Source organism: Octodon degus, unplaced genomic scaffold (genome assembly GCF_000260255.1).
Source record: "Octodon degus isolate 3935 unplaced genomic scaffold, OctDeg1.0 scaffold00047, whole genome shotgun sequence".
NCBI classification, from domain to species: Eukaryota; Metazoa; Chordata; class Mammalia; order Rodentia; family Octodontidae; genus Octodon; species Octodon degus.
In genome coordinates, this window is record NW_004524623.1 from 2221208 (window position 1) to 2246131 (window position 24924).

Genomic DNA, 24924 nt, shown 5'->3' on the forward strand with positions numbered 1-24924 from the left:
GGAGCCCCGGGGGCCGCGAGGTGGGGGGCCGCGGCCGGCTGCCCGCGCCGGCGGGAGGTGGGGTCGGGGGACGCGCGCCCTCGGACTTTCGCTATTGTGCACAGCCGGCCGAGTAGCGCGGTGTCGCCTAGTGACTGACGGTGGCCGGGGTCCCGTAAACCAGGATTTGCCAACGCTTTCTGAACCACTTTTGTAACTGCATCAAGAAAGCAGTCGCAGGGGACTGGGATACATAGGCCAGCCGGGGCTAAAAGAGTTGGGAGTCCCGGGGACCACAGGCTTTCTTTCTCCCGCCTCTCGGCGCTGCTCGCTGGGAGGAGGCTGGCGCGCCGCAGCCGTCCCCTTGGCGCCCTCCCTAAGCTCTTGGTGGCCCGAGGTTTGTACCTTCCGACAAAGAACGTGTGAGGACCTGGCTGCCGGGTGTTTTCTGGGATCTTTAAGTGCGGAGCGGCTGCCTGGATAAGGAGCTGCAGGGAAACCTAGGACCCCTCGGGACAGGGTTAACTCGCTCCTCCGGGGGCGCGTTGGAAGCAGTGTCCGAGAGAGTGCACGGTAGCTAGGGTCACTTCCTTGCCAGGCGCCCCGTCCTCCTTTTGCTCCTGGATCTGGGCCTCAGAGCTGCAGGCACTAAAACGTTCTTCCCAGGACTAGCGGGCTAGGGGCTGGGAGGGGACGATCGAGGGGCGCCTTGTACCCCGCGGAGTGGAAGGTTTTGTCTGCGGATGCAACCAATTAAGCGTGCAGCCGGCTCTTGCAGAGTTGCGCGCAGCGCCTAGGGCGGGAGGGGGGGGGGGGTTGTTCGCTGAAATTTCCAAGCCTAGGCGGGGAGGGTTGGGTGGGACAGGACTATTGAGAACAAGTAAACTGTACTTCCTCGGTTTTTAAAACTTCTCTTTCGTTCCTTTCCCTTACATCGCTTCCCTCGTGGCAAATAGATCAAATAATCTAGAGTCCCAAAGGCACACGAAAGCTAGGTGGGGAAGCTGAACAATGTTTGCTTGCCAGTGCAATTTAGAAAAACCGGGAGAGTGCTGTACCTTTTTGAATTCCTCAAAGGAAACAAGCCAATCTAGAGGCCTGAGTTTTCCCGCTCTGCGCAAGCGACACTTCTTACCACGTTTGGATCCTATTTTACACCTCCCAGGAAGTCTCTGCCCTAAGCCCTTGTTTCTCACCCTCTCCCTGTGCTAATTGTACCCTCTCTTAAAAAAAAATGCAGTGGAATCTGGAGGTGATTGGAGGTCTTAACTTTGAGTGAAGGCAGAGTTCACAAAGAAAGAAAAATGTATCTTCGATGTGTTTGCTCAGGGTGTGCTCCCTGGCGCTAGTGTCCCACAGAAGCCTGGAAGGAACCTTCCCCAGATTCTCTCAATAAGATGCGAATTTTCCTTGAGAACTGTAATGCATTTTAATTAGTCTCATTTAACCACCGAATCTGAGTGAAATATGAATAGATGATTCACAAGGTAAAAACGTAGAATCTGGGCTATTAATCATCACATTTTCTTAACCACTTGGGTATTTACTGCTTGGCGTAGCAGCCATTTAAAGTTCTGCTGAAGCTTGTGATTGTTTCAATTTCTCCTTCCTCAATATTTGCAGTTCTCCCTCTTCATTCACTTTTGCCTCCTTTTCCTTTGCTCCAGCCTATCCTCCTAAGTTTCCTCAAAAGAAAGTTTGGAAGAAAATATGTTTATTTTTATAAAAAGATACCTAAATGTTGACTAGAGACCATGTCTGCCTCTTAGAAAGGAAGTGGAGAATTGAAGCAATTATCTAGATAATTCAAGCAAAACCTCCCACCTTAGATTTACCATAATTATTTGGAAATTTTAGAGGGAACAGAGTTAATTGGAGCTGAAGAACTTGGATAATTGCTCCAAGATTTACCTCAATGTGTCGATTACATCCTAACCAACCTAGAAAGCAGGCATGCATCCAACATTAAAAGACACCTTTAAGGTGGGAAATTGGTAGAACTATCTATAATGCTAGCTTCATATTCCGGTTTGAAATGCTAATATAATAGTGATAGTCACCTAACGTGCTTAGAATTTCTACACATTGTAAAATGCACATGTTTATAAACTTTATACCTTGAAAGACATAGTTTTCTTCCTAAAATTTGCAACCTTTTTCAGGCTTTCCTCCTCTTTTAGGTATGACATAGAGCCTAGTCTTCATATGCAAAATAGTTTCTGCTTTGAAACCTGGGATTCAAAGTACGGTTATTTCCTGTTTCTGTCAGCTTTGTGCCATCACCATTTACCCTGGAGCTGAATGTGTCCCAGCAGCTCTCTTGAGCAGAAAATAACAGCTAGAGTGGGGTCACTTTCTTTTACATGGTCTTGCCCCAACAGCATCTTTTTCCCCCCAAATTAGGAGCCAACCTGTGAGCCCTCTCCTAAGAGACCCAGGGGAAGACCCAAAGGCAGCAAAAACAAGAGTCCCTCCAAAGCAGCTCAAAAGGTGAGAATTCTCCAGTCAACCCGGAATTACAGGAACTCCCCTGTATTTTTTCCCATTCCAAATCCACACTTAAGGATTTGTCCCAGGTGGGTAACCCAAGACACATTTTCTACATTGAACATTAAATAGGAGCTAATGTTCTTTTGTTTTTGTTTTTGTAAGTATACACGGCACATCAAATGTTCATCAAGATGCTTACAGTGTTACTTTTAAACAAACACCAAATAGTATGAACCTTAATTGGGGGTAGAGGGATGAGGCAGGAGGAGGAGGGGTGGGGGTGGGGTGGGGGTAGACCGAGATACAACTAATATTTGCATGAAGTGTGAAATAATTCAAAACAAATGCGAACCTTGAATTTTCCTTGTTGGTGAAGTTTTTGCAATTTATTTTGTGCTAATTTATATGACTACTGTAAGCCTAGTTCTCCTATTAAAAGTACTTTCTGAGGTGGATGACAAATCGAAGTAAGTCCAATGACATGGATACTAGAAGAATTTTGTGAATTTTACAACTTTAAATTGAATGCTAAAATTTGTTTTATAATAAATTTGCAATATAGTGTTAATAATCTCAAGAAAACTTGTCCACTGCAAGACAATGAAAAAAATTTAAAACTACTTTTACTCATTTACTATATGTTTTGGTCAGGCTAGAACTCAGTAAATCTTAATATTCAGTGTTTCTCTAATAAAAGTTAAATTGCGGTTTAAGATCACTTCATGTTGGTTGTATTTGAGTTAGCAAAGAAGAAATATCTCAGAATAAATGTAAGTATACCAACATAAAGGTGAATATAAAAGTCGCTATATATGGCTTTCATAAGTAAAAAAAAAAAAAAAAGAGGTTGTATTTTATGTGTAGGGTTGTGTTGCAGTTCAAAACAAAAATTTTAAAAATCAGAAGTAGACTTCAGATACATCCTTTCAACAGATAGGAATATACCATGTAGAAAGCACTATGTTAAGAAGGACTGTATGGGCTGGGGCTATAACTCAGTGGCACAAGCACCTGCCTGGAAAAGGACTAAGTGTTCATCTTTGGGGATTTATGTTTTAGATGTGTGTTTTTCTTTGATTGTGGGCACCATGTTACATTGTGATGTTTTTCAGTGTTGTGAGCTACCATAGCAACTAGTGGTATATAGAAAGTTATTTAGGAAGTAATTAATGAGTTTTATCTGTTTTAATAGTTTTGAATAGAGTTAATGGAGGAGATTTCTCTTATATTTAAATTTAACTGCTTCACTGGGGTTAGATTTAATGTGATATTTAATTAAACTTTAAAGTAGCTCTAAATGTTCTTGTTTAAGAATGACAATATACAATCTGGTATTCTTAATGTGTACACTATTTTCTCACTTTACCTGGTTTATATATTAACTAAAGAGAACTAATTTTGTGAAAGAAGTAGATTCTATGTTGTATAAATATGAAATTTACCCTAATTTTGCTCTTAAGAATTAGGAAAGAAATGTCTTGGTAGGTAGCTAAAAAACATTTAAGCTATGATGAAATTGCTCTGAAAAATGTATTAGTGTAATATCCTCCAGGAAGAAATCCTTAAAGTCACCAGAAGTAAATTATTTAAAATGTAACACCAAAAAATGAGTTATCTTCCAGATTTTACTGCATTACACTCACTTGAAGTAGATAGAAATATTTGCATTACCTCTTCATTTTGATTGCCCCCTACCAGCATCTTTATAGACAAAAGGAAAGCTGAGACTTATGCCTAATTTACTACCCAAAGCAAAATAACCCAAAAAGTTGACTTGTTTTCAAGTATGGTTTGATTTATTTGCATTGACTTCAGTAACAGACATTTTGAAATGACCATATAAGGCCATTCATTTTTCTGATAATTCTCCCTGTGTGTGTATTGTGTGTGTGTGTGTGTGTGTGTGAGTGTGTGTGTGTGTGTGTATAATTTGCAAAATACAAATAGGGTTTCTGTTTCCTACAGAAGTCTTTTGGAAGTATCTGAAATCTTTCATTTCTTTTTTTTTTTTTTTTCATTTCTTAAACACAATTATTTCCTGGAATTCTGTTACAAAATATATTTTAATAAAACTGAAAAATATAAAACAAAACTCCATAATAAAATTGTATGAGATTAACAAGAAAGGAAAGCTGAAAAAATATACTTACTTGCTCACAATGTAACTTATTTTTCTTCAGTTTTATAAATTATATTTCATTTGCAGAATTTAATACTTTTCAAACTAATAAGTGACATTGATGAATTGTTTATGGCTTTTATAAACTATGTATTTTCACTTTCAAAACTATTTATTGAGTATGTGATTACATTATATAAACATGATTATTAAACACATACTTGTTTTTCAAATATATATTGTATTTTAACAAAGCATATGTTAAGCTTTGAACTGCAGATCATTTTAGAAAAATTTATACTGTTCATAACATACTATAAGAAAAAAATACCTTGTTAGGCTGACCAGAGTTATCAATCTTCTGGATTAACTGGGTATTTTTCTGCATACTGTGACTCAGCCAGTGAAAAATATATTGTAAAAACTGGTAAGTATATGAGAGAAAACAATTCCAAAATAAGAAGAGATGCATCCTACTATGAATCCTGGTGGTGCTGTGGGTTCAACATTCCTTGCTGCTTGAAGTTTCTTGCTAAGTTTGTGTTTGGCTTCAGTTAGTGGCTGTGGGCATTTGAAAACAAAACTGCTTGTTAGAAAATTAACAGTGTGAAATTTGACAATGGATGCAGAATGTTGTAAGACCAAGTGGAAGACTATTAAATTAACCATCACTTAAATTTCTAGCCACATTCAATAGAAAATTGATTTATATGGCATGTAAAACAAACAAGTTAATAAAAACACAATTTTTATGTTATTTCTTATGGAAGAGGACACCATTATTCTTCACAGTACTTATATTCCCTCAAAACTCGTTTCCATGGATGGAGCATTATGTGACAATTCTGTAGTCTTTCCTGTAAACTCAAGGTTGGGTGCTTTAGCTTTGTCAATGAGCCAGTTTTATATTATCTTCATAAAACAAAATCGGAAGTTAATGATTTCCTAAATAAATCATTTGACAGAGACTTAACCCATTTGTTTTTAAGTTTGAGATATGCTTATTACCAGGTGTCTCTTAATTTCTTTTTTGTTTTTTGTTTCTTTTATGATTGTGCTAGATGGAAATACTTTGTATTTTTGCATTTTCCATCTTTAGAGATAGAAAAGACTATAACCTCCTTTATGTTTTGTTTTTTAATAATGAGAGAACTGTCATTAATCCTTCTGTTGAAATTAACGTCAAATTCATCTTTAGGTTTCAAGTCAATTCTCTCTCAAATCCTTCTAAAAGTTTTTTTCTTTCTTTCTTTTTTTTTGTGGAACCGGGGATTGAACTCAGGCCCTTGCTCTTGCCAGGCAAGTGCTTATTCTACTGAGCCATCTTCCCCGCCCCTAAAAGTATTTTTCTGAGGTTGAGTTAAATTTTATTAGGAGAAAAGTGACTGTACAGAAAGATCCTAAGTGTGAGGTAGCCTTACTTCATAATTTTGTGGATTTGTTTGATTTTTCCTTCTGACTTTGGATGGAGTGGCCAGATCTAGAAAGTAAAGTGCAGACTGAAAATATCATTCAAGTAAAATATGTATATACTTCAAATAATGTGTTTGGAGTAAATATTTAATTATCTTCTTCAATTTGCTATAAAAAGAAGACTTGATTTTGACTGTATATTATAGAGATATCTTGCATTTCTAGAAATTTGATTCACTTTTCATAAATTATTACTAACATCCATCACAGATATTTTAGGAAGACATACTGTGGGTGTTAAGCATCACTTCAAGCTAAGAGTTCTAATTCATCACTTCTTCTAAGAGTTCTCTTAGAGCTGCATGAGGACAGAATTTACGATGTAGTAGACCATTGTTTCCAAAGGTATCAATAGAAAGTTAGAGAAAGACGATCCTGGGAGTTGTGTACTATTCCATCCTATGGTTTCTACAACCTTGGTAGGAGTTAGTTTGATTTTTCTGTGTTTCCATAGCCAGGTAAGTTACATGATGGGATCCAGAGCACTGTGAGAGTATAAAAATGAATTCAGGCAAATTGAATTGATTAGTTGATTATTTCCAGTATGTTAGTATTTTAGACTGACATTTAAATTGACTCCCTTATTTATTTGTTTCACTTTGCCAGGAAGACAAAGTCTTGGTGTATCAGTAAACTCCATCTGACAATGCCTTGGAGTCGTCAAAGATCATATTCCAAATATTATAGATTCAAATACCTTTGAGCTATTTTATGTAGTAACCTTATGTCAGAGAACCCATGGTTACAGTTCTCTGGAAATTATTGTCTTCCTGGGCCCTTTCATCAAAAGCTCCTCATTATTTGGGCTGACCTACATACCTGGCTCATTTTTATCTCCATGTCTCAAAGATCATTTTGCTAACACAGAGTATGACTGTAGCAGATTGTATCCTATTGCATTTCACATCTTTCCCCTTTAGAGTAGATGAATGCCATAAAAAGCATCTTATGCCAGTTCAATCTCTGAATGAATCTTGTCCTGTTTGTTAACTTTGTGCACTTTCTAGAGCTCACTTTAGAACTTTATAGGGAGGCGTAAGGCTCAAAACTGATTTTTAAAGTCCTGGATGCTGCAGTTTTCCCTTATGGATCTACAGTTATGTTCTGCCAATGGAGAGAGGAAAAAGGAATGAAGAATTAACATTACCTTAGGCTATTGCCTGATTTTACATTGAGCTAATTAATGCACTGAACAATTTTGAATAGCATTTCCAATTTGATGTAATAGGGAGGAGTAGTGGAGTCATTCTCTTTAGAATAAGGCAGGAGACGGTTTGCTCAGAAGGTAATGTTTGTGAACTCTTGAATCATGGCTATTGATTTAGCTGGTTACATTATACATAAAGAGAAGACTTGAGGGAGGATCAGCTCCAACTTTCAAATGATAGCTTTTCATGCCAGTTTGACCTGGGTTTTAAGTTAGTGTTTGTATATGTGAAGACAGGCCTGGGCAAACATAAGGATGTGAGAGTTGACAGTAAGGGCTTCCTTCGGGAACATAAGCATCAACTACAATAGATGATGAAATTTTTCACTGAAAAATATATTGTGAGAGCAAATTGTAACCACTTTTCAAGGCTAAAAATGGTGGAATTAACAACTGGGAAATCTATCAAAAAGATAAAATGAGAATTTGCTCAATGTTTAGTCCAGTTGATTTTTATGTCAGTGTACATTGTTTTCAAGAGTAATTGAAATAAAATGTAACTTTCTAGATTTTGGCTGGTCAGTTCCATATACACTTAGGCCCAAGCAGGTCTTGGTCTTTAAAAAACAAAAACAAAACAAAGCATAATTACATGCAGACTTTTTCTAGTTCTTTTTTTCTGTGTAAATGTGCTGATTGATTTGGAGTGGGGGAGTTCTGGCTTTCTTATACCATTTATCTTTCAGATGTATGGATGGATCAGTGGATAGAGAGATAGGTAGATCTGAGATAGGTGAGATGGAGATAGCAATAGCAAAAAAGCTTTTTAAAATGTCAATAGCAAAAGGTTAATAGCTATCCGAACTGGGCCCTAAGGTTAGACTTGAGTTGTTCTTTTTGTTTCCAAGTGCTACATTTGTCTCCAGCTTTATAGGAATCTTTTACCTTAGAAGGCTTTCTATTGCTTTTTAAGTTTGTCACAGCAATTGTATTTCATATTAGAATATCTCCCTAAAAAACAAACCTTTTGTTGCCTTGACCTAAGATTGCATCTTGGTTCTACTATATATGAATTTAGGCAGGTTGGTTAGTTTTCCATGAAACAGAAAACGGGAAGCAAATGGCTGCCCTACTTATGTAAAATTATGCTCAGGAAATCACTGGGGAAACTTCCAGAATTGGTAGGCATTTTTTTAATGGTAGCATTTTAAAGTAGGATACAAGAGATTACATTTGAGTACCTAACAAATGCCATAGCTGTCAGGCAGTCCATATAAATATACACGTATATTAATCCGTGTGTTAGTTATTGTGATCCTTATTACAGAAATGAGTAAAGTGGGTTTCAGTGTTATAAACTGAGATGTCTAGTGTTCAACTCAATTAAATGGTGACATGTGTGTTTGGCTTTAACTCTTATTCTAAAGCTTATCCCATTTCTGCTATTATGTACTGTCAAATATTTCATAAAATATTTGTTACCTGATTTCTATAATGTGTGATGTGGGTACAGATTGCAAGTTGAGCTTGAGAAACTTTTAGAGCACCTCTTAAACCATAGTTATTTGAGTTTTTGGATTATAGCAGTCCATAGAAGTTTCCTTGTATTCCAAATGAGAAAGCTATAAGAAATGATTTATAAAATTTTACCAAGTTCTGAAATTTTTTTAAGATTTTTTTTTTAGGGAAGGGTCTACAGGGTGTTCAGGGTCTCACTACTAGATCGGACTCATAGTAATCTGCCTGTTTACAGCCTCCCAAGAGCTGGGATTACAGGCAGGCCCCACCACATCCAGTCTCAATTGGCAGGTCTGGGGATTGAACCTCTGGTCCCTGCGCCTGCTTGCAGGCGCTTTATTTAATCCTCTGAGCTATTTGGCCGGCCCTAAGTTCTGAAATTTTGATCAGAGAAAAATACAACACAAATAATATGAACACTAGGGCTTCTCTCTTGCCTTTCCTACCCTCTATAGATATGTAACTAAGCACTGTTTTCAATTTCAAAAGAGATATTTCCTAGATGAATTGTTTTCTTAATTTTTCAAAAATTGTGGAGTATATTTAAGAACCTAGTGTACTACAACTTCTGAATGGAATAAATACATTTCCAGTTTAACATTCCTCCTTGTTCTCAGGAGCTTGCTTGTAAATATATTTAAAATTAAGTATATAGTTTAAATTTAAATTTTAAAAAAGAATGCATAATATAAGGGAGAAATAACATTTTTGGAAAGATAGTTATGAATAGTAGTGGTAACTCTGAAATTTTATTTCCTATGTCTCTCCTTTCCCCTCTGTATAAGCAGATGTGTGTCACTTTTACATGAGTTTTTTTTTTAGTACAGATCCAAACTCTATTCAGGAAAAAAAAAAATCCTAAATATACATTCCTACAATATTGCATATTTGACATTAAGACAAAACAAGCCTCCTGAATGCTTTATCTTTGAAAAATAATACCTGAAAGACACTAAACACAGGAAAAACATTAAAGCCAGTGTTTCCCAATAGACAAAAATACCAAACCTCTGCTGGTTTGCAAACCAAGATCCTAACTTGTTTAGCAGCCTTTGTGGAGTTTGATTAGAGTGGTTAAATGATGTGGGTTTTAAAGAACAATTGCAAACCTCCCAGATCGACGCCACCCAGCACAGCTAATGTGTTTCTCCTAGATGTAGTCTCAGAAGAGGGTTTCGGTTTACATGTAACTCTGGCCCGCACAACCCAGGAGCAGGTTCACTTTTGACAAGTCTGAGTGATAATCATGATATTTTGCCCCTTAGTTAATGGTACGAATTTTATTTCTCAATAGACTTTTTGTAAATGAGATGCTCATTTAAAAGTCATCGTACTTGCAGGTCTTTCTTTCTCTTTGAGGGATCTGTTTTCTCTGACTTTGAAATACAGAGAAGCCTTTAAAAAAAAAAAAAAAAAAACTCTCGATAGATTTCAGATACACCCAGATCACATCATGGTTCGGAAACATAGCAACCGGGCAGAAAAGCCTGATGGGACAGTGTCAGCTTTACGACCAACTGCCACCTCCCCCAACCCCACTTCCTATTCCCATTTCCATTCACTAAAAAGGATTTCTACCTTCCATGTTTGTGTACCTTACTCTTGGGTAAGCCGTGCAATCTTCCAGTAACTCCCAAAGATTAAATCAGAGGTTGTGTCTCTGGTAGAGAATTTTGTACTCTCATAGCTCACCATGCAGAAGCCAGAGAGTTCGTGAAAGACTTTTCTCTATAGGTGACAGACATAATGGAATATTTGCTTTTGCCTGAGTTGTCTGTGAGGTTGGACTAACCTAAGGGAAAACGTTCCTCTTAAGGGTTCTTTTTTTTTTTTTTTTTTTTTTTTGTTGAACCGGGGATTGAACTCAGGCCCTTGAGCTTGCCAGGGAAGCGCTTATTCCACTGAGCCATCTCCCTGGCCCCAAGGGTTCTTTTTTTTGAGACAGGGACTCACTATGCAGTTTGGGCTGGCCTTGTGCTCACTTTTGTAGCCCCTGGGCTAGTCTCTAACTCACAGAGATCCTCCTGGCTCAGCCTCTCAAGTGCTGGAATTACAGGCATGCACAACCACACCTGGTTCCTGGGCCGCACAGTGGGTACCCACATCTGAGGCCAAGACTGCCTGGCATAAGGGGCCTGGAATCGAACTTGGGTCTTTTCGCTTGCCAGGTAGGCAGTTATGCCTCTGAGCTATCTCTCTAGCCCTGAGGATTGCATCATGTGAGGAATGAGAGAATGTTTATGAACTCCTCATTGATGGCAGGCACGTCCCAGTACCTTGATGTCTCCTCATAGAAGGATATCTATGTGATATCTCCATTTTAGAGATAAAATCAAATTAGGCTTTCAGGGACTTGCCCAAAGTCATAAAGCTAAAATGGCAGAGAAGGAACTTGAAGTAAACTTTCTAAAGTAGAATCTGTTCCTCTCAGGAGACCTCGCTGTCATGAGAAAATACCGTTAGAAGGAATTGTGGCTTACTAGGCACTCCTGGCTTTCGCTTAATTTAATTCATGCTCCTTCTGACTGAAGGTTATGTGATGCTACCCTGATAATAAATGATCCCTTCGTGGATCCATTCAAAAGTAATGAACAACAATTCAGAGACCCCAGACTTAAGAGAGCTCCTTAAGGTTCCCAGATTTCCTTCAGTTCTGGAACATTAACCGATAAAATGACAGTTTGTTTCAAAATATTTTCTCTGTATTGCATGCTTCTGTGCTAAGGGGCGATGGCACTGTTGAACATTTAGGAGCACAGTCTGTGAGCTCGGCTCAAGTTGGGATCAGGCTTCAGGTCTGCCACTTGCTGGCTTAGCCTCGGACAAGTCATTTGCATAACCTATCAATTGCTTATTCTATAAAATAAGAGAAATAATACCAACTTTATAGAGCTGCTGTAAAGATTCACGCGACTGATTTAACCCAGTGCCTGGGCTATTTTAAATGCTCAAATGTAAGCTAACATTACAATTGAGAGTTTGGGTTAATTCATGGGTCTGCTAGATAGTATTGCTAGAGATCCATCTATCTACGTGTCTGTCTGTCACTTATGTACATGTATTTGTGTTAGATTTAACAGAAAGAGGGAAGCTTCATTTTGCAGTGTAGATTCATCATTTACGTCTCATTTTAGCATAACTAAATAGTTATACTCTGGCTGTTAATCTAGCTAACAAAAGTAAAATTCAGAACAAGTTATCCTGGCTTAGGTTACCTATATTTTTGAGTTAAAAGAGCCTTGGGATGATGATTCTTGTACCCAGAACGGCATGTGCTGTTTTCTTTATTCTGAAAAGTATAAACATATGTTGTTAGAGAAGGTAGCTATGAAAGGGAGAGAGGGAGGGAGGGAAGAAGAGGGGGGGAGAGGGAGAGAGAGAGAGAGAGAGAGAGAGAGAGAGAGAGAGAGTTGGCATACTGATGTACTTGGAATGGAGATGACAAATGGGGAAAAGGCTAGTAGTTATTTTATAAATAATGTTAAAAGTTTGATTCAGAAAGAAAAAGGTAATTAATGCCAGAAAAATCTGTGAGGTAAAGCAATTAAACAAATGCCCTAGGTATGTGGGAATACATTTGTGTCCTGTTTTGTTGAGTGTGAAATTATTGTTAATATAAATTATTAATTAATCACTTTTAAGGCAGCCATAGTTTTGATCTCAGGAACAAACACTGATGACGTCTGTCAGCCTTTTTTCTGTGCTTAAGTGAACTGATCAACAGGTGATTGCTTTGGGCAAGGAACAGGAAACTAACCATGTCAGTGGAGGCAGATATTTATTATTTTGAATTAGAAGGCTTATGCGTTCTTTTTCACATTTAGACTCACTTTTTACCAGCAGTATAGGTAGAAATGCACGGTAAATTTAAATCACTACATCTGCAGTAATTTTTACAAGTTTAGTTATGACATTAAAATTTTTATTCATTTATTTTGTAAAAATGTTGATTTCCATAATTATGGACTATGGGACTATTTCTTTTATTATGAACAGAGATAAAAGAAGATCAATTTGACAAAAACAGTTTCGTGTATTTCACAATAGGTCACAGCAGGGGAGTCTTATGCTGTGGGGCTGCATAAATGCCTCTACCTCATGAAATGAAAAATAAAGTTTACTAAAAGAACTGCAGAAAGTGGCAGACCTTAAAGGAGAAAGAGGTTGTTAAAGGCATCTAGATACCGGATCTGCAATCCAGAACATTCTCACCTGAAACATATCCATTGTCATAGCATTTATAAGTAATGTCAGGTCAGAAACTATGTAACTTCCTTTTCTCATTTTGCAGAAAGCAGAAGCCACTGGAGAAAAACGGCCAAGAGGCAGACCTAGAAAATGGGTGAGTGAAAGTCATGATTTTTGTTCTTTCAGTAAAAAAAAAAAAAAAAATCCTGTTTCCAAAAAAATAAAACTATGAAAAATAAAGTCTTATTTCATGGATTACATAAATTACTAACTTTTGCTTTGATCAACCTTTGAAAAGGTTAACAAGTAAGTGAAAGGTTATTACTGCTTACCATTAGGCTCAAGGACTCTCCCCTGAATGCTTTGCTTTCCTGAAGGTGATGTCAGAGGAGTCTCCACTCTTCGTTCACCTGGAATGACAATGGGATGACTGGTTCTATGGGCTGAGTACCTAGTGCTAAGGTATTATGAAATCTTGGAAATTGGTTACAAACAACAATAAAATTCAGATCATATAACTTTTTAACATTTTTTTCTTCCTTTTTTTCCCCATTGTTTTAAAATTTTCTTTTACTTTGGCTTCCTCCAAGGCCATGTTTTAGACACATGATTTTATAGGTGGTTTGTGTTTTCTCTGTAACACTGGCTTTGTTAGGAAACAGGGTTTTAATTTCTAGTTTTCGCTGCTTGCATGGCCATCGTTTCTTGCATACTGACGGTAGGGACGGCTCCACGTGCCCTTGACGCCTCTCCTTTGTCACCACAGTACACGTGTTCTGCTGGTGTCTTTTCCTTGACAGAGAAGCAAAGTCTTAAAATTAAGTAAAACCGTATCAGGAAGGGCAAAGGCATCCTCTGTACCTGGTATTGTATGTGATGAATTCGTCACTTTTCCTTTTTCCTTCCTCCCTGGTTTGTTCTTCCTGCTCCACTTTTTTTTTGTTTGTTTGTTTCCTGCTACCCTAGATTATATTTTCCTGTTAGTTTGCCATTCCTTTCTCTTCTCAAATCCTGCATCACGTTCTATTTATACTTCGGTATTGATTTTCATTTAATTTATTCGTCTTATATTCTTTTCTCTGCTCCACATGTGTTGAGTTAAATTTCTTAGTGCAAGGAGGTAGGGATAACTTTAAGATTAAAAACATCTCAGTGTTAGAGGGTAATCTTAAAGTAAAAGGCATTTCATTCAGCCTTGTACTCAGTAAATCAGTTCTCTCCGTACCTATCCACCACGTGGCGAGCATCCAGCTTACCTAATTACCTTAAGGGTTAGAGTACTCACCGTCCCTTGAGCCTGCCTCCTCCTTCCTGCAAAGCTCAGGACAAAATCTTCCATCTGTGTCCCTGGAACTTCTGCCCACTGTCTCTGTCCTGTCTTTAAGGTATAGCCTAGCATGCTTCACATTCACTCATGGAAGCCTTTCAAAGGTTTGGGGACAATTAATACAAATTTTTTGGCCTTTTTTCTGGTTTGATTACCTCCAATCCTTTTATTTTTTTCCCCATCATGAAGAAATATGCTTGTGATCCTTTTGTAAGCACGTTTGTTTTTCAGTCTTTTGAAATATGTCACCAAGAGCTAAGTGTCATATTCCAGGTATGGGTTCTTTCGCTATACATATGGTTCCAATTGCTGTTAATCAACTTCCCCAAAATTCAGTAATGTTAAAAAAAAAAAAAACTATTTCATTATGCTTTTGTAGTCTTTGGGTCAAGGATATGGACAAGGCACAGCAGAAAGACTTGGGTCTGCTGCGGGATGGTTGTGACCTCAGCTGGTAGGACTCAGGTATCTGGGGTAGACTCTCATACATGGGGTCTAGAATTTAGAGGCCTCCTCAGTTATGGGTCCGGTCCTCTGATTGGCTGGAAGTCTGAGCATTATCAGGTAGTGTACCCTGGTTGTACCTACATGGCATCTCCACCTTGCCTACCTCAGGGAGCAGTCAGCCGTCTAATCATCTAATCTGCACTCAGAGCTACTAGAGAGTGTTCTGGTAACGCAGGAGAAAAACTACAAGGCCTTCTTTTGGCTTATTCTCAAAAATCAAGTGGTGCTGCTTCCATCGTACTCTGAGGACCACACCATTGACCAAGTCAGTAATAAGGAACATATTACATGTAGGTCTGCTGTTTTATGTCAGAACTCTGAAAAGGCATTCCATCCTATTGAGCTTATCAATAAGAAAGGACCTGTGTGATCTAATAGGCAATATAATAGACAATAGACAATGTATAGGGTATCTGAAGCCATAGAATTAATGTGGCTAAAATCGAATAAAATAAAGTGTAAGTAAATACAGTGCAAGTTAACGAGCCAAATACTTCCATCAAGTGGAACTTCTTAACTCTGACTTTCATTTCTTCTTCCTTTGAGCTATCTTACAATGTTCTCCAGTTAACTTTTAGAGGTCATAGTCGTGTCACTGTTCTTCTCAGAAACTTTCTCTGCCTCCACAGCTGTCCAGCGAATTAATTACAGCCTACCCTACTACTGATACCCTTATTTTGTAAGTTTTACTAGCTGTGGAGAATGGAAAATTTTGGGTTGTGAATTGTTACAAGCTCCCGATTTGGTCCCCAAAGAAGAGTTGTTCTACTTAGAAGAGGAAATAAAAGGAAATTGTATATTTTCTCTAGACAACGTGTTTCCTCTCTGCTTGTATATCTTCTGATGGTAGAATATGCAGCCAGTCAGAGTAAGGCATTCAATTCAATGACATTCTTTGCTGGAAAGCTTGTACTTAAGAAATAAATCATTGCATTTTTCCGTAGGAAATGAGCTTTTATTTTATAGTAAGTTCAGTTCTTTCCAACAGTGTCATTCACTGATTTCCTTGAATTGGAGATATATTTGAACTGACTGGATTTACTGGGTATATGGCTCAGAAGCAAAATGTTCTTTTAATTCTTATGGTTGTTTTGTTTTAAAGTTCTTTTGTTTTTAAAAAATTATGTCCAATAAATCTTCCAGATTCATGTAACAGACATGGAAAAATATACACTGTAATCCTCTCATCTAATACAATTGGGATCAGTAGTTGAGAGTTTAATCAAAAGTTGATTAACTAAAAATATGTAGGTGTAGGAGAGAAACTTGGACCTGCTTTGCTTCTGGAGGGAATGGAGCACTGGTTATCCCAGGGACCCAGAGAGCATATTTCTAGATTCTTTTAGGAGCACTTCTGTGGTTTACTTTCTTTTCCCCCCCCCCACCAGTTTGAATTAGATTAGATATCTTTTCTTTTGATGAGACAGTGTGCATTTTTCACTTTAGGTATGTGTGAGTGTAAAAGGTGAGAAGAAAAGAAAGAAGAGAGAAGTAGTGGTGTATGTTTCCCTTTGGCGTACACTGTAGCCTATTCTTGTTTTTACTTGGGAGTTCAGGATCTAGATTCAGATAGTTTTGGTTCAAGTTCTGTCTAGCTATTTGGTTAGCTGTGGGCTCTTGTGCAAACTAGGTGATCTTTTTAAAGTCTGGTCTTCTCATCTGTAAAAAGTACCTTATCCATAAAGTTCTTGTGAGGCTTAAACAAGAAAATGCATGCAAAAGGCTTGATAGCACTGTAGCCTAAGCTCTCATGAACAACAACTGGGTGTCACACCGGGAGTGAAATGACACCAAAGCAACCAAGTTCCCTTGGTGATATCATTCTGTCTTCATGGTATCAGCATTACCAAGTTTAAGAATTGCTTATATCTACAGCCATACTGCCCTGGATGCGCTCTGATCCCCTCTGACCTCAGAAGAGTTGCTTATGATATTGAAGTACATGGAAGCTAATTTGTATAAGTGGAAATTAACTTTGCAAGTTGTAAGTATTTTTCCTAGTAGAGATTTGAAAAGTAACCTTTTGGTTGTCTGGCTCAGAATGTACATAGAGACATATGCTGGTTCTCAGAAGTTCTGTAGAATTTCGTCTGTCAGTACCTGGGCTGATTGTACTTATGCAATATTTTCACGTCATAATTTTTGACTAGGAAATAAGCTCATCACAAAACTACTTAACTGATAGAAAATATTTGGAACCAGGTCTGGTGGTACATGACTATACTCCTCACTACTTGGGAGACTAAAACAAGTGTATTAAAAAAAAAAAAGCCCAGCCTGGGCAACTTAGTGAAACTATATCACAAAATAAAAAATAAAAACAGCTCAAGATGTAGCTCAGTGGCAAGGGCTTACAGGGCTTGCATGAATCCTTGGCTTCCATATCCAACATTGAAAAAAAAGGAACACTTTTCAAAATTTTTAGAAAGTAAAGCTAAACTTCAGGAACACAAGGAGGTAATAAGGATGTCTTTTTCATTCATGCAATTTCCAGCCAGTTGTTCCTTAGTGAAGCTACCAATGCTTTTGGAAGAAAAGGAACAAGGATCAGTTAACAAGAGATCAATCACTAAGGCTGAGTATGGTAATGCACGTATGCAATCTCAGCACTGAGGGAGGCTGAGACAAGAGGGTAACAATTTGAGCCCAGTCTGGGATATTTGTGACTTAATGAGGCCTTGTTTCAAAATAAAAATTTGAAATGAAAGAAGTTTGGGAGTGCAAATTGGTGCAGAGGCCGAAGGTCCAACACCCACTACCACAAGAATAAATTAAACAATAGTAAGTAAGAACAAGAGCTAATTTGTACCTGTTTTGTCTTCTGAATAGTTATATGGGGAAGGGAATTAAACAATAGAAGGAAAATGCACACGAGGGTTCTACACAAGTAACGGCCAGTCTGGAAATTAAAGTGGCGATTTGAGTATGAAGTTCGAGGAACCCAATCAAAATAAAATCTACTATACCTACACAGTTTGAAACTCTGATTGTCTTCTAAAGATTTCAAACATTAACGTGTTGAAGAACCTGGAAAACTTAAAGTTAAAGCCTTTGTTCTTTTTTTAATTTCCATTACTCTTTCCTCTTCAGATGATTGTTACTTAAAAAAACTTTAGTTATTTGTAACTTAAATTTGCTTGTTTGAACGGAAATATAACTTCAATACTTAAGAAAAAGATACCCAATAAGGCAAGCTACACACAGTGATTGTAGCTGCAATGGAGTCAGAGGAAGAAAGGACTAATATAACATCAAACCCGGAAAAGAACATGTTTTAAGAAATAAGGGATGCCTTCTTTAAAGCATGTAGATTTTTTAATATACACCCAGTAACTAAAACAAGATTTTGGGTGCATCAAATGCATTCATAATTGGCAGGTAATATTTTCTGAAACAATTGTATCTCTTTTTTTGCAATATTTCATGATAAAATGGTGTGCATTTCAAACCCGAACACTGTGAGGTCTTGTTTTATTTCAGTAACTTACAGCAAAATTTACTAGCATAACTATTTACTCTTTTTTTTTTTTCTTTTGATACTAGGAATGGAACTCAGGACCTCATGCTTGCCAGGCAGGCGCTATGCCACTGAGCTAAACCCTGATCCCCTAGTGTGATTTTTTTTTCCTAGTGTGATTTTAAAATTGCAAGATTAACCACAAAGTATTAATCAGTGGTACTCGGGAACAAAGGTAGATTTAATTATTAATATTTTCATTCAAGATTAATCTCTGCTTTAATATCAAAGTATTACTCTTAACCTGTTAAATAAATTTTAAGAAGAGAATGACTGTCTTACTTTGTCATCTGGTTCATATGACAAATGCTACTAGATTTAACCATTCAGGACTAGAAAGACAGTGACACGGTGCAGTGTCACCATTCCTGGGGGGGGGGTGGCTGCAGGGTCACAATAGCCTGGTGATCTTATTAAACTACTGGTTTTCTCTCACTTGTAGTACAGTGGCAAATTCTAGACAAATAGTTTGGATAACATCCTATTTCTCTATGCAGTATGTCAAATCAATAGAATTCTGGCCGAAACAGTTATCTTAATTTCAATTTAAGAAAGTTAAAGATGTTATGGAATTCAGTGACTGTTTTATGTGAAAATAAATGTATATAAGACTAATTTCAGCATGTATTTCCATAGACATATATGTGTATATGTACATATATATATATATTCCATATATATTAACTGTAAATGGGGAACCTTGTGCTATATATACATGAAATTAATATGCCTCTTATTTTTACTAGATAAATAGGTAAAATTATAGTATCCCATATATTGAAATAATATTTGTGTTCTATTTTTAAGGGTGGAGTCTGTTTTCAAGATTTTTTTAGGGGCTGGGGAGATAGCTCAGTGGCATAAGTGCTTGGCAAGCACAAGGTTCTGAGTTCAATCCCCAATACCCCCCAAAAGAAATCCATACAAGACTTTTTTTAAAAAACAAGGAATTATTGACTCTAAACTCTTCAATATTTGACAGAAGTGTTTCACAGCTCTTTCAGTCTGAAAGGACCAAATCAGGCCTACTCCCCCTACTTCAGTTGCTAAGTGCATTCATACTTAAGAGCCTACCAGCAATATTCTGGCCATCACTAATGGATGTCAAACATTTAAGAGCTGTAAAACACAAAATTCTTCATCGCTACAACCAGCTGTCATCCAAGGGTCTCGATTATTGCATTTTTAGATGATGGAGTCTCTTGCCTCCTTGCTTGCTTTGTTTTCCCTGCCTCTCCATCTCTCTGCCCTTTAGCTGAGTGGCCTCTCTTTAGGGACCTACCAGGTGGGGGGCAGGGCCAGAACAGGGGCTCGCTTCTGGTGAAAGGTTTGGTGAGGAGTTGGGACTAATCTCGGACATAGTTTTCAGATTATCTGATGATGTGCTCCGGTGCAAACTCTACCCTTGGGCATGCATGACTGTACTCTGAAGTTTGCTTTTCACACATTATTTATTCATTCTTTTTATTAATATGATTTTGCAAATTAGAGCAGTTCTCAGACTGTGATAGTAAACCAAAGACTGAGGGCTTTTGTACATATTCTAATTCAGAAGAACTGCCCTAAGCTTGTTACACTAAGACTCAGTTTGTGGAATGCTGGTTCCTTAAATTCAGGTAAAGAGGGATTGCCTTACCCCCATGGGGTCTCATGTGAGTGGTAAAAGATCATAAAGCCAGAGTTGAAATATTTTCATTTCTTAGGCATGGAATAGTACATTTTATGAAACAAAAATACAGTTAACCCTAACTATAAGACCCAGGGAATCTCATGTTATTTCGTACTGTAGTTGTTACCACCTTCACCCAGAAAAGGCATGCCACCTCCATGGAGACTGGGCACTAAGATGGCACCGGCATAGCAATGGCTCAAATGCTTTTTTGTTTACTTACCTACTGCTTGTCTTTTGCCTGCCTGGACCATGTGAACCCCAGGGCTCCAAGTGTGAGGCCCTTGCATTCTGGGATATTTTAGTTCCTCTAAGAGTTTTGCTTAAGTCTCTGGCAATATGATGGGTCAAGCCTGTGCTAGATCTTGAAGATGTAAAAGACCAACAAAATAGGTGGGGGTCTGTCTAGGGAACTGAAAAGGGAATCAGACGCCTACAGAGTTACTGTACTGTGCTTTGGCTGTTTTAAGACTGCATTGAAATGCACTTTTTTTTTTTTTTTTTTTTTTTTCGGAACCGGAGATTGAACTCAGGCCCTTGTGCTTGCCAGGCAAGTGCTTATTCTACTGAGCTATCTCCCCGGCCCCTTGAAGTATACTTTTCAAGTGTTTTGATCTTTGGAATTTCATTCTGCATCCCTAGAAGTTTTTTGCTTTCCAAATCCTAGTAACACTCTATACCTTGCTCTACCTGCATGTGCACAATGTATAAATCGGTGGTACAGTGTGGAGCAGGCATTACACTTTCTTATTGTCACCAGAGTAAATACTGAGGCTAAGATCAAAGTATATGGGTTTGACTTGTTAAAATAATAAGTCAAACTTTATCTAGTTAAGATGGGCTTAAAAAGTTGGTGGTAAATCATGAGCAATATGAGCTTTGGAAAGAAGGAGGAAAGGGCATACAAAGACCAAAATAATTCTACTGAACCACTCCTTGACCCATGTTGGTCTTATTTTTTCTTTTTGTTCATGTAAATACAATTGTTGTATGGATACATTTTTCTTGAACTTACATTTATGATATAGACACGACCTGTGTATATTGGATAATTTCTAAGTCATTGGTTCTTAAGGGAGTTTAATTACATACTTTAATAGTTCTGAATAGTACTAGCCCCTTTCTTTACAAATGAGCTCTGTGAGGGTAGAAAGCATATCGTGTTTATCTTCTTACCCTTGGCATGGAGAATATCAGAGGGTATTCAGCAGAGTGATTAAGAGCTCAGACTGCCTGGGTTCAGGTATCAACTTAATTAAAGCAAATTGGTCAATGTCCACAGCACAGTTTTCCCTTTGCAAGACACAGGACAGTCACAGTTTTCATCTCAGGATTGTTTTGAATAATTAAAGGAGAAGCCACCAAAAACTTTCCTGGGCACATGGCAAACTATGTCATATATCACGGTTGTTGATGTTAGTATAGTTCAAGGCCCCAATTTGGTGCTTAATAAGTGTTTAGTGAATAGAATCCAGTTTTCCTTTAGTGGATGGAAAACATGGTCTTTGAATTTTTGTTTTCTCACAGTAAATATGGATTCAGATTGAATTCTTTGACTTTTCTTAGCCTGCTAATCTGTAATTTCAAAGAGCCTACCATAGCGTTATAAGTACAAGTTGAACGGAGTATTACTCAGTCATAAATAAGAATGAAATCATGTCTTTTGCGGAAAAATGCGTGGAACTGAAGACCATCATGTTAACCAAAATGAGCCAGTCTAAGAAAGTGAAATAGCTCACAATTGCTCATGTAAAAACAACCTCAAAATAAAAATTTAAAATAAGAAATGAAGGAGAGATGACAGGAAACTAGAAGGTAGACCTTCAGAGATAGGGAAGGGGGAGGAAAAGGAGAGGGCAGTACTGGGGATGAAAAAAACCAAAACGTAGTACATGCATGTAGCGATGTGCTAAAATGACTCTCACAATTCTGTGTCATGAATCTGTTCTAGTTAAAAGAAGTATAACCCACAGGCACCCAAGCAGTGTGGACAGGAACTTTAAATTGCAGCTGCTGCGTCCTGTGGCTCTCTCTTGCCCGGACCCAATAAATACTGAAGGCTTTCCCTATATTAAGATTTCCATTCCCTCACTTGTGGAAATCACCCTCTGCTTTCCAAAACAGACTGTAGTGCCGTACTTTAAAAGAATTTTTGTAAAAGCTTTGGATCATCAGCAAAACAGAAGAGTGCTTTGTTAGTTGGACTTCACAAAATAATTTTTTTTTTTAAATTTTTTTTATTTATTTATGTGTGTGTGTGTGTGTGTGTGTGTGTGTGTGTGTGGCCAGCTCAGCCCACCAGGGGGTGGGGCTGGCTGGCATGTGGTGCTGGGGGATTGAACCGTGGTCCCTGTGCTTTACTAAGCTTGTTCTAAGTAGGTGCTTTAGACCACTGAGCCATCTCACCAGCCCCCACAAAATAATTTTCTGAAGTAGTTTCTCTCTCTCTTTTATTTTTTATTTTTTTACCAAAACTAATTTTAATGATCTATTGTGTTTCATTTTCTTACTCTGTTGTGAAAATAAAGAAGAGAAGAAAATCAGCTAATAATGCTGTTTGTTTCCGTCACTTCTTCCCACGGCATTTTGAAGCACTCTTAAGTGACCCATGTAGATGGTGGGTGTTCCAAAGCCCTAAAAAATTATGGATTTTTTGGGGGGAAAGGGGGAAACTTATACTAGGCTTATGTCACCACAGAAATAAGTACTTTATGGTCAGAATGTCACAGTAAGCTGTGCTGCATAACTCAGGACTCTTAAGCACTAACATTACCAACAGGAGGAGTGCAGGTTTACCGAGTATCCACAAGGCTCAGGTATTTTCAGTCATGAGGAAGGACCTCGTGATTAGAGGTTCCAAAGCCCAGAGAGGTGAGAAATGAATGATGTGGAGAGATGTGGTTGCTGAGATTTTAGTTGCTAATAATGTTAGAAAGCTTCTTTCGTCTTGCTGTGTTTTGGTTTTTGTTTGTTTGAGGTTGTTTTGTTTTGAGGCAGGGTCTCCCTGTGTAGTTCAGGCTGAACTTGTTCACTCTGTAGCCCAGGTTGGCCTTGAACTCTTGGCAATCCTCCTGCCTCAGCCTCTCAAGTGCTGGGATTACAGGTGTGTACCACTACCATGGGTCTATTTGCAGTGTTTTTGATCCCCTGTCCAAATGATTCTGATGTTAGAAAAGACACATACCACCCAGTTTGTGCCCAAAGCTGATCCTGGTGTATAATTTTCTTATTAGCGGGTTTCAGTTTCTGTATTCCCTTTACAGTCATTATTCTCAGACAGTCCAACTTCAGAGTTCCTTAAAATGGAGTGGCACATTTGCAGGCTGGGGCTTCTGTTGACTCTCAGATCTGGGATGCGGTTGGAACGGACGGTCCCACAGTCCCTATGGTAGTCCTTTCTTCTGAGAGGCTAGACGCTGTAACACTGGGAAGACCCTGGCTACATGTGACAGTGCCAGCATCAGTGATACTGTCCTTCGCTTGTGCTCTTACTACATTTTAAACTTCTTTTTTTAGAAGTAAGTACAGTGTGATTAAACCCTGACTGCTCCTTTCTTACCTTTGGATTCGCAGTTTTCCACATCTGGGCTCAACATCACCTAAGTCCCAACCCCACACACCTCCTCATGGGTCTTTCCATGGCAGTGGTTGAATATAACAACACGCTGCTGGAAATCACCGTTTTGGGCATGCTCATTTCCAGACTGTCAAGCCAAGACAATGATGGGTCCCCTCTTCTTTCTTTACCAATGTTCTTCCAGTGGTGGCTCACTGTTTTGGGGGTGGGTAATAAGTTTTATCCAGTGAATTAGTCCAATTTAGAATCTTATGATTCTGATTCTGCTTAGACAGTTGGTGAACTACATAAAGCCATTCAAAATCCCCTATTTTATTAACAATAAAATAGTGACTTTCTCTAATAATTAATATGTTTGGCTGCTCAATGACAAATTTTAGTGGAGATCAGCTGAAATCTTTAAAAGCTAACACGAGAACAAACTATCAAAACTAGAGAGTTTATTACATTACTGCATTAATAAGATACTCAGTGTTTATAAGTACTTTGGTGCAAGAGGGCTTGAATGTACACATTCATGAAGAATTCTTTGGTAACTGAAAATGTTTTCTCTAAATTAAGTCTTATGCCTGGGATTGTTATAATGTAACATGCATTCAGAATTTCTGTTTGTTATTCTCTAAAGAAAACACATTATAGTAAACTTTTAGACTTCTTTCTGAGAAGTCTCATTTTTATCTCTAAGGTAACCACAACCTTTTCAACTTATGCAAAATTTTAGGTGTTTTTTTGTGGCTTAGTTTTTGACTCAAATATTTAAATACATAAAATTGTTAATACTAATTTCTTGGAATTATCTTTGGGAGAAAAATACTTTTATGTGAATGGGCAGGGGAGGCACCTAGAAAGGAGATTTCATGAGTACCCTGATGGTGATGTGTACGTTTATTTTATTTCCTGTGACAGAAATGTATTCAGACATTCAGCCTAAATTTCCCCTTATATGGTTCTCAGTCCATTGCCTCTTATCCTTAATTGTGACAAAGAACATCTGCTATACTCCTCTCCAAATAAATATTCCTACTTGGAATAGTGTAAAGTGTACATGTTCTGTTTGGGTCCTAATAGATCTACCTGGATTTGAGTCTGGGCCCTGTCCTGCAGTAACCTCAGGCCACTGTCTGAGCTAGTAATACCTCCCTTGCAGTTTTAGTTAGAGTATCCAAATCCTGATGAATGATCAAAATATTGTGTCTTGAATCATTATTATTAAAACCCGTGGGATTTGGTGGGGTGGGTGGTACCAGAGATTGAACTCAGAGGCCTCACGTTGACCTACGTTCCCAGTCCTTTTTCTCTCATCCCTTTTTCTTTCCTTACTTGTCCTGTCCACTCTGTCTTTTCTTTCCTTTTCTCTCATCTTTTTCTTTTTCCTGTCTCTCTGTCTCTGTGTCTGTGTCTGTCTCTGTCTCT

The 24924-nt window shown here is 38.0% G+C and overlaps 1 protein-coding gene across 2 annotated transcripts in view; it reads left to right on the plus strand.

The window, feature by feature from the left end:
• Hmga2 (high mobility group AT-hook 2) overlaps positions 1–24924 on the plus strand; it is a 132833-nt gene that overhangs the window by 1189 nt on the left and 106720 nt on the right. For both annotated transcript variants that reach the window (XM_023716310.1, XM_004632136.2), the window contains 2 exons: positions 2383–2469; positions 13018–13068. In XM_023716310.1, the coding sequence (XP_023572078.1) occupies positions 2383–2469; positions 13018–13068 (138 nt within the window). The remainder of the gene's footprint in view (positions 1–2382; positions 2470–13017; positions 13069–24924) is intronic.